The sequence below is a fragment of the Sorghum bicolor genome, chromosome 5 (assembly GCF_000003195.3).
Source record: "Sorghum bicolor cultivar BTx623 chromosome 5, Sorghum_bicolor_NCBIv3, whole genome shotgun sequence".
Classification (NCBI taxonomy): Eukaryota; Viridiplantae; Streptophyta; class Magnoliopsida; order Poales; family Poaceae; genus Sorghum; species Sorghum bicolor.
This window is the reverse complement of record NC_012874.2, coordinates 2756537-2767455: the sequence shown is the minus strand read 5'-3', so window position 1 is coordinate 2767455 and position 10919 is coordinate 2756537. Positions and strand designations below refer to the sequence as shown.

At 41.3% G+C, this 10919-nt stretch overlaps 1 protein-coding gene and 1 pseudogene across 8 annotated transcripts; both read left to right on the top strand.

Moving 5' to 3' along the window:
- On the top strand, positions 1279–10326 carry LOC8085642 (protein Rf1, mitochondrial). Of its 8 annotated transcripts, none has more exons than XM_002450210.2 (5): positions 1279–4839; positions 5017–5282; positions 5795–6194; positions 8759–8785; positions 8858–10326. In XM_002450210.2, exon 1 carries the CDS (start codon positions 1523–1525, stop codon positions 4295–4297), a length of 2775 nt encoding a protein of 924 aa, XP_002450255.1. In that variant the 5' UTR covers positions 1279–1522; the 3' UTR covers positions 4298–4839; positions 5017–5282; positions 5795–6194; positions 8759–8785; positions 8858–10326. The 8 variants fall into 8 exon arrangements, with proteins under 8 accessions (XP_002450255.1, XP_021317134.1, XP_021317132.1 ...); XM_021461459.1 differs by having other exon boundaries at positions 1279–5282; positions 5795–5920; positions 8759–8921; positions 9736–9827; positions 10022–10326; XM_021461457.1 differs by having other exon boundaries at positions 1279–5282; positions 8858–8921; positions 9736–10326.
- LOC8085639 lies at positions 5091–8660 on the top strand (annotated as a pseudogene).

Sequence of the window (10919 nt, the reverse complement as noted above, 5' to 3'; positions counted from 1 at the left end):
GTTTCTACCTTTTTATTAACCGATGGGCCTGACTATCATATAACTCTAACATCTTTCCTCTTATTCTTTTTTTTTAAAAAAAATCAATGAAAGAAAAAAGGAGAAACGACTAACGTCTCTATGCAAAACATATATAGTCCAAAAATCATGAAATCCAAGTAGAATAATACGCAATGCTACAACGGCACAACATCTTTTTTCTGGTTAGGTTCCTTTTTTCAGTAAAAACTGCCAAGCCATGGGGAATTAGAAAAACAAAAACAGTCCATCCAGCTTTTCAGTTCCCAGGTTTCCAAGAGGAAAAAGTCTACTTTAGGTCCCTCAATTTTCACGAAAGTCTAATTTTCATCCCTGAACTCTAAAACCGGACAAAATACATCCCTCAACTTTTAAAACCATGCACATGACATCCTTGACCTGGTTTTGAAAGCGGTTTTACCTTTTTCTTTTTATTTATTTTGGCTGAATTTTTTGAAAAATCACAGTAAATCACATAAAAATCATAAAATAGAAAACTCAATTTTGTTGGACTTAAGATCAGTAGATCTACACATTGAATATATAATATAGTATGTTCTAGTACAAATTTTTTTGATGTATCTTTAGATCTATGATTTTCTCTAATTAATTAGATTAATTATAGCTACATTTTCTATTGTCTAATCGTGATGAAATTTATATGGTGAGCTAATTATTCTATGTTTGAGTTATAGTAAAAATTGTATACTCATTGAATCATGTATTACTTAGTTATAGATCTATTTAGGTTTATGCTTGTTAAATTATAATAAATCTATAACTAAGTTATACATGATCTAATGAGTATGAAATTTTTACCATAGTTTAAATATATAATAATTAGTCTAACATAAAAAATTCACCACAATTGCACCATGCAAACTATAGCTATGAATTATTCTAATTAATTATAGAAAAACACAGATCTAAAGCTACAATAAAAAATTTGTACTAAAGCATACTATATTATATGTTCACTATGTAGATCTACTTATCTGAAGTTCAACAAAGTTAGAATTACTATTTTATGAATTTTATGTGATTTACTATAATTTTACAAATATTTAGCCAGAATAAATAAAAATGAAAAAGACAAAACTGCCTTCAAAACCGCTCATAACCATGTCAGGGACATAATATGCATGGTTTCAAAAATTGAGGGATGTATTTTATCCGGTTTTGAAGTTCAGGGATGAAAAACAGACTTTTGCAAAAGTTGAGGGACCTAAAGTGGACTTCTTCCTTTCCAAGACAGAGAAGGCCTCCTGGCCCGTCGCCGGCCTGCCCCAACCCGCCGCCCGCCTGCCTTGAGAGCCCGCCGCCGCCGCCACCCGACGTTCCAGCACCTGCCTGCCCTCGCCGAGCCAACCACTCCACGGCACAGCACTCGCGGCTCCGCCCAGCTCACGCCGTCACGCTCACGCCAGCTGCTCGCCTGCTCTGCTTCACGGATCCGGAGGCTGACGCGGCGCCGTCCGTGCCAGATTAGCCTCGCTCCCTCGCCATGTCCGGCGCCCACGCCCGGGAGCTGGAGCGCGCCGCGATAGGCCGCGCCAGGTCGGGGAACCTCGGCCTCCACGACGCGCTCAAGCTGTTCGACGAGTTGCTTCTCCATGCCAGGCCTGCCTCGGTTCGAGCCTTGAACCAGTTGCTTAGTGTTGTGTCTCGCGCGAAATGCTCATCGTCATCCAAGCTCGCTGTCTCCCGCTTCAACCGAATGCTCCGTGACTGCTCCAACAAGGTGGCTCCCGACTGTTGCACCTACAGCATCGTCATTGGCTGCTTCTGCCGCATAGGCCGCCTGGAGCTTGGCTTCGCCGCCTTTGGCCTCATCCTTAAGACGGGCTGGAGGGTGGATGACATAGTCGTCAATCAACTGCTCAAGGGTCTCTGTGACACCAAGAGGGTGGGCGAGGCCATGCACGTATTGCTTCGACAAATGCCTGAAGTTGGATGCAGGCTGGGTGTAGTTTCATACAACACACTTCTCAAAGGTTTATGCGACAGAAGGAGAGCTGAGGAGGCACGGGAGCTGCTGCACATGATGGTTGATGGTCAAGATAGTAGCTGCTCACCAGATGTGGTGTCATACAACATCGTCATCAACGGTTTCTTTAATGAGGGTCAGGTGGATAAAGCTTACAGCCTGTTCTTGGAAATGGGTGTTTCACCAGATGTTGTGACATACAATACAATCATTGATGGCCTGTGCAAAGCTCAAGAGGTTGACAGGGCCGAGGATGTCTTTCAGCAGATGGTCGAAAAAGGTGTTAAGCCAAACAATGTGACATACAATACAATCATTGATGGCCTGTGCAAAGCTCAAGAGGTTGACATGGCCGAGGGTGTCTTTCAGAAGATGGTCGACAAAGGTGTTAAGCCAAGCAATGTGACATACAATACAATCATTGATGGCCTGTGCAAAGCTCAAGCGGTTGACAGGGCCGAGGGTGTCTTTCAGCAGATGATTGATAGAGGTGTTAAGCCAGACCATGTGACATACAATACAATCATTGATGGCCTGTGCAAAGCTCAAGCAATTGACAAGGCCGAGGGTGTCTTTCAGCAGATGATTGATAAAGGTGTTAAGCCAGACAATTTGACATACACTATAATCATTGATGGCCTATGCAAAGCTCAATCGGTTGATAGGGCTGAGGGTGTCTTTCAGCAGATGATTGATAAAGGTGTTAAGCCAAACAATGGGACATATAATTGTCTCATCCATGGATACCTATCAACAGGACAGTGGGAAGAGGTGGTTCAAAGGATCAAAGAAATGTCTGCACATGATCTTGAGCCAGATGTTTTTACTTATGGTTTGCTTCTGGACTATCTATGCAAGAATGGAAAGTGCAATGAAGCTAGAAGTTTATTTGATTCTATGATTAGGAAGGGCATAAAACCTAGTGTTACTATCTATGGCATTATGCTTCATGGATATGGTAAAAAAGGAGCTCTTTCTGAGATGCATGATCTCCTAAATTTGATGGTAGCAAATGGTATTTCACCTAACCATCGCATCTTCAACACTGTGATCTGTGCATATGCTAAAAGGGCAATGATAGATGAGGTGATGCATATATTTATCAAAATGAAGCAGCAAGGTTTGAGTCCAAATGTTGTCACTTATGGAACATTAATAGATGCACTTTGCAAGTTGGGAAGAGTTGATGATGCCGTGCTCCAATTCAATCAGATGATCAATGAAGGGGTAACTCCTAACAATGTAGTTTTTAACTCTCTTGTTTATGGACTTTGCACTGTTGACAAATGGGAGAAGGTTGAAGAATTATTTCTCGAAATGTTGAATCAAGGGATTCGCCCTGACATCGTGTTCTTCAACACAGTATTGTGTAACTTATGCAAAGAAGGACGGGTTATGGAGGCCCGGAGGCTCATTGACTCGATGGTTTGCATGGGTTTGAAGCCTGATGTTATCTCATACAATACATTAATAGATGGCCACTGCTTTGCTAGTAGAATGGATGAAGCGGTGAAGTTACTTGACGGTATGGTCTCAGCTGGCTTGAAACCTAACATTGTTTCCTATAATACATTACTTCATGGCTACTGTAAAGCTGGCAGGATAGACAATGCATATTGTCTTTTCCGAGAAATGTTGAGGAAGGGAGTTACGCCTGGAGTTGAGACTTACAATACTATACTGAATGGTTTGTTTAGGAGTGGGAGATTTTCTGAAGCAAGGGAACTCTACGTCAATATGATTAAAAGTAGGAAACTGTGGTCCATTTGCACATACAGTATAATTCTTGATGGGTTTTGCAAAAACAATTGTTTTGATGAAGCATTCAAAATATTTCAGAGCCTCTGTTCTATGGATCTTCAACTTGACATAATTACTTTTAACATCATGATTGATGGTTTGTTCAAAGGTGGCAGAAAGGAAGATGCCATGGATTTGTTCGCTGCTATCCCTGCTAATGGTTTGGTTCCAAGTGTTGTGACCTACCGCTTAATAGCAGAAAATCTCATAGAAGAAGGATCGCTAGAGGAGTTAGATTGTCTGTTTTCAGTAATGGAAAAGAGTGGTACTGCTCCAAACTCACATATGCTAAATGCTCTAATTAGGAAGTTGTTGGACAGAGGTGAGATACCGAGGGCTGGGGCTTACCTCTCCAAACTTGATGAGAAGAACTTCTCACTTGAGGCTTCCACTACTTCCATGCTTATATCACTTTTCTCGAGGGAGGAATATCAGCAGCATGCAAAGTCCCTGCCTGAAAAGTGTCGTTTCTTCAATGAAGCCAACAAATGAGTGGTGAAAAAAAAAGAGTTTAGTTTTTTTATCCATGCTCTGTGGTATGCTTTGAATGATGGAATTCTTTAGAGAAATATTCTTTCCTGACCTATATCATGAATCAGTGAAAATATATGAATATGTTCTGTTTGCAATACATCTTTACTTTCAATTCTCTTAACAAAGAATTTGCTAAATATTCTCTTGCTTAGAAATTGAACTGACATAAAAAATAACTGTATTCTTGAAACTTGGTGTATTCATTTAGGTTTTTCCATACACCATTTCTGTCTGAGCCCCTCCACTCCCTTTGATCTTCCATTTATTGAACCTCATGTGGAAATGATGGGTGATTCCTGTTGGAAGAGGGTGTTTATCTCATGAGTGATACAAGTGCTGGCAATGGAGTAAGATGCGCGCACACACACCAGGAGGTAGTTAGCAGACATCAGTTGCTCGCTAATGGAAGGAAATTACAGGAGTTCTCTAATTACAGAAGCTTGACAAAAGCAAATCTCTGGGATGATTATTCTGTATATGAACACTGGGCCAAAATTGAGGTACCAATTTCTACTAGTAGTTTCAAGATTTTTTCCAGACATTTTTCTGTTCTTTCCTAGACTTCTTTGAACACTTGAATGAAAATATCATCAGTCTGGTTAATTTCTAAAGTATGATCTCTTAACCTGCACTGATACCTGGCTGAGCTCTTTATTTGCATAAATTCCTTTCAAAAGACAAGGACAAACTTCCTGAACTCTCGGATAGGCTTAGGAAGCGTTTCCCTGGGGATGCATATAACAGGGTACGCATGGAGCTGGACCCCACAGGAACCCTAGCAAAGCCAAGTATGAAGGGTCTTGATTATATAGAGAAGTTGCTGCAGTTGATTGAAAAGGAGGATATACCCGCACCTGGACCTATTGAGCAGCGTTGGACTGCCTGCAGCAAGAGTTCAATGTTCCCAGTATCAAGCTCTGAAGAAGATGGTGTGTTTTCATGGGTAAATAATTTGTCCATGTCCAATAGTTCTTTTTTGTTTTCTGTATGTTTAATCTGTGCTGCTACTGCCACATGTCATCACCTACCTAAAAGCTCTTTTACAACTCATACTTCCTTGCTGTATAATTTGCTTCAGAAAAGTAATATCTTGCAATTCGATGGTGCCCTCTACTCTCTTCTGATAGTTTCTGCTAAATATAGTGGCAGAACTTCCTCTCTTGCAGTCTTGCTTCCTTCTACTCCTACAAATACAAGGGGAAATCTTTTCTTCAGTGTAGATGGTAGTACCAAATTGTTCTACTGTATGTACTTGTTGTCTTTCTCATGTTTCTGAGACATCACATATATTCTGAAGCAGTTTCACATTACAGCTCATAACTGCTTTGGAAAGCTCACCTCATACATCTTCTAAAGTTCTAATAAATCATATGCAATGACTGTTGCAAAACCAGGGGTTCTATTTTACACTGGTTGTGTATAGTCTCGGTAACCAACTTACTGGGATCCATGCAGGTTGGTATACCAACATCAGATGCTTGCCAATGGACGGAAATTATAGAGGAGTTCTTCAATTACAGGAGCCAGGCACAAAATCTGTGGGATGATTATTCTGCCCATGAACACTGGGCCAAAACTGAGGTACCAATTTTACTACTAGTTTTGAGATTTATTCAGACATTGTTGGCGTCATTCCCGGCCAGCGCCCCGCATGCCTCCGCCTTTGGCATTGTTGTTTTTAGCTCCCTTGTTTATGGACTCTGCTCTGTTGACAAAATGGGAGAAGGTTGAGGAATTATTTTTCCAAATGTTGAATCAATGGGCTTGCCCTAACATCATTTTCTTCAACACCATATTGTGTAACTTATCCAAAGAAGGATGGATTATGGAAGCCCGGAGGCTCATTGACTCGATGGTATGTGTGGGTCTAAGACCTAATGTTATCTCATACAATACATTAATACATGGCCACTGCTTAACTGGTAGAGTGGATAAAGCGGCAAAATTACTTGACAATATGTTCTCAGGCTCTCAGCTGGCTTGAAACTAATATTGTTTCCTATGATACATTGCTACATGGCTATTGTAAAGCTAGCAGGATTGACAATGCATATTGTCTTTTCCGAGAAATGTTGACCAAGGGAGTTACGCCTAGAGTTGTGACTTACAGTACTATACTACATGGTTTGTTTCGGACTGGGAGGTTTTCTGAAGCAAAGGAACTATACCTCAATATGATTAAAAGTGGAAAACAGTGGTCCATTCACACATACATCATAATTTACAGCAAATATTTTCTCGAGGGAGGAATACCAGCACCATTCAAAGTCCCTGCCTGAAAAAACTTACTTTATGTTTGTCATATTTAATAAGTATCACTAGATTAATTATTAAGTATTTTTAAATATATTTATTTTAAAAAATATTTGCTGTAACTTTAATCAAATTTAAAATTATATTTTGAAAGGAATTTATTTTTTAATCAGGAATTTAAAATTATGAATTAACTCCTTGCAACTCATCCCAGCAAGCACCTGCGTCCGCCACCGGCCATTGCCCACCAGCTCATACGCTCGCACCGCCGAACGCCCCAGTACACGGCACACGCGGATCTGCCCAGCTCACCTGATTGTTCTCCTCGCTTCATTGATCCGGAGGCGGACGCAGCGCCGCCCGCCCGTGCCTCTCCTCGCTGGGCCACTAGTCCCATCAGCCGCGCCCCGTCAGCATGCGCTGCCATGTGGGCGCCCCTACGACCGGTGCATGGAGCTGGAGCGCGTCATTGTCGGCCGTGCCTGCTCTGGAAGCCTCGGCCTTGACGATGCGCTCAAGCTTTTCGACGAAATGCTTCCCCACGCCAGCCCCGCCTCGGTTACCGCCTTCAACCAGCTCTTCACCGTGCTGTTTTGTGCCTCCAGCCGGCGATCCTCCTCCACCTCAGAGTCAGAGCTTGTCGTCTCCCTCTTCAACCGGATGGTACGTGACTGCTCTAACAAGGTGGCTCCCAACCTTTACACCTACAGCATCCTCATCGGCTGCTTCTGCTGCATGGGCTTCCTGGAGCATGGCTTTGCCGCCTTTGGCCTCATCCTTAAGACAGGCTGGAGGGTGAATGACATAGTCATCACTCACCTGATCAAGGGCCTATGTGACGCCAAGAGGGTGGATGAGGCCATGAATGTATTGCTTCGACGAATGCCCGAAGTTGATGCACACCTAGTGTAGTTTCATATACCGTACTTGTCAAAGGTTTCTGCAATCAAAAGAGAGCCGAGGAGGCACTTGAGCTGCTCCAAATGATGGCTGATTGTCAAGGTCGTAGCTGCCCTCGCGATGTGGTGTCATACAACACTGTCATCAAAGGTTTCTTTAATGAGGGTCAGGTGGATAAAGCTTACAGCTTGTTCCTTGAAATGGGTGTTTCGCCAAATGTTGTGACATACACTACAATCATTGATGGCCTGTGCAAAGCTCAATCAGTTGACAAGGCCGATGGTGTTAAGCCAGACCATGACACATATAATTGTCTCATCCATGGATACCTCTCAACAAGACAGTGGGAAGAGGTGGTTCGAAGGCTCAAAGAAATGTCCACACGTGGTCTTGAGCCAGATGTTTTTACTTATGGTTTGCTTCTAGACTATCTATGCGAGAATGGAAATTGCAGTGAAGCTAGAATTTTTTTGATTCTATGATTAGGAAGGGCATAAAACCTGATGTAACTATCTACTCCATTATGCTTCATGGATATGGTACCAAAGGAGCTCTTTCTGAAATGCATGATCGCCTGAATTTGATGGTAGCAAATGGTATTTCCCCTAATCATCGCATCTTCAACACCATGATCTATGCATATGCTAAAGAGGCAATGATAGATGAGGCGATGCATATATTTATCAAAATGAAACAGCAAGGTTTAAGTCCAGATGCCGTCAGTTATGCAGAATTAATAGATGCACTTTGCAAGTTGGGCAGAGTGGATGATGCCGTTCTCCAATTCAAGCAGATGATCAATGAAGGAGTGACTCCTGACAATGTAGTTTTTAACTCCCTTGTTTATGGACTTTGCACTGTTGACAAATGGGAGAAGGTTGAGAATTATTTTTCGAAATGCTGAATCAAGGGATTCACCCGAACATCATGTTCTTCAACACAATATCGTGTCACTTATGCAGAGAACGATAGGTTATGGAGGCCCGGAGGCTCACTGACTCGGTGGTTTGCATGGGTGTGAAACCTGATGTTATCTCATACAATACATTAATAGATGGCCACTGTTTAACTAATAGAATTGATGAAGCGTCACAGCTACTTGATACTATGGTCTCAGTTGGCTTGAGACCTGACAGTTTTTCTTATGATACATTGCTTAATGGCTATTGTAAAGCTGGCAGGATAGATAATGCATGTTGTCTTTTCCGAGAAATGTTGATGCCTGGAGTTGTGACTTACAATACTACACTGCATGGTTTTTTTCAGACTAGAAGATTTTCTGAAGCAAAGGAGGTTGGTATTTTAATGTACTTGCCAGAATCAGATGCTCTCCAAAGGAATAAATTACAGAGACTTCAATTACAGGAGCCTGACACACTCAAACCTCTGGGATGATTATTGTGCATATGAACACTGGGCCAAAATCGAGGTACCAATTTCTACCGCTAGTTTCAAGATTTTCCAGACACTATTTCTGTTCTTGCCTAGACATCTTTTAACACATGAATGAAAATAGCATCAGTCTGGTTAATTTCAAAAAGTATGACCTCTTCACTTGCACGAATACCTGGCTGAGCTCTTTACATCTGGATAAATTTCAAGCCTGATTAGCAATAAAAACTGGCTAGCTGATCAATCCAACTACCGAAACATCGATTTCAGTTTACAGTTGAAGCTGGCTAGCAGATAGATCCATTGTCCCTTATTTTCAATTTTAAGGCTACTGCTTTGCTATGCAGAGTTCAGACAATGTAATGTACAAGTATGCACTATAAGAAGTACACTTGATAACTCATATGAAAATTTTGCACTAACTGCTTGCTGACATCATCTTCTGTTCTAGTGTTTCAGTGGTGGAAAAAAACATAACTGTCATTTGTAAGCATAGTTTCACTAGTAGACAGAGATTATTAAGTACAAATGCTCACCTTCATAATATGCAAAAATTCACTTCTGTATTTTAATATATATGCTGTGAGTTAGGGATGCCTTGCATTTCCTATCTGCACAGATTGATGCACTTAGCCCTGGAAAATGGGTAGCAGCTAGAATCTTATATGATAGCAATAATTAAGTAGTACCTTGGAAGAGAATACAGCTGCTGTGAGCTTTGCCAGAGTGAATCATGCTCAATGCTAAAATTTCAGAGACTAAAATTTCACTGATATTATAAAGGAAATGACAGATTAAAATTTCACTTTGAAGTAAACTTTTGATGGAACATTTATAATCTCACAACCCAGTCTCTACAAGTATGACCCAAGATGATGAAAAGTCTGAACATCTTGCTGCCATGAAATGATTCAAGAAGATGCTTTTTCCGGAGAGCATATAAGTATGTATACTCTTTCCTTCCCTGTTTCCTGAAAATATATAAGCATATGTAAGTTTGAACATGTTGGGCCAGTGTCATTTTGTGGATGAGGCCTTTCCTGTTTTGATGTTATATGCCTGATAGCTGGTTGCTATTAACTAGATAAGATCTAAGATGATCTTGTTTCTTGCATTTATGACAACCTGGTGAAGCAGAAGATCAATATGGGGAACATGTTACCTATGCAGCAAGCTGTTGTACCAGATAGCACGTTGTTGTTGTGATCATGTCACAGGTCATGATACCTGTAATGCTGGTCATGATACTCTGTAACTATATATGAGACCTATCGCTGTTGTTCTGTGAAATTGCAAACCAATTATATGGTTCTTTGATTATAGTCCAGTTGCTTGACTTTAGACTTAGTGGTCTGTACATTTTTTTTTCTCAAGTGTGAACTCTTTTATTGCATTGTGAACTGATGTTGCTGAGTGCAAGCTGCTGCCGTGGGTATGAATTAGATGCTTGTATGAAATAGTAAACTGCTACTGTGAATATGTGTTATCCTTTATAGCACGTATTAACTGTAGAATGATCCTATATTCCTATGGAGCTGCAAGAACCAGTTCCACCAACCAATGGGAAGGTGACTTCAGATTTGTCGCTCAAAATAAAGCAGAGAAAACCCGATGAAGAGCGCCTGGCCTGCTTGAGCTCCTCGAGGCGCAGGTTGACCTTGATCGGGGTCTCCAAGGGATCGGATGCACGAGCACCGTGCCCGCATTGGCATGGTGCCCGCACATCACGAGCCATCGTGGCGACTCTAGCATGACGAGAAGCACCGGCGGAAGCACACCACGATGTACATGATATGCACATAGCTGAGAAAGACGTGTAGTTGGGCACGTAGCTATAAGAAGTAAATATAACATGTACTTAGTCTTATCTATGTGTCAAGTATTTCCAAATGAATCGTTAGGACACCTTTCCAAGCATGGTAGTGTTCTTTAAAATTTTGGATATTTAATTATAACAGGGTCTTAGCCATCTCCGTATCTTGCATCTGCACCACCTATCTTTTTTCTAAAAAAAAAGAAAAAGAAACGTACATAG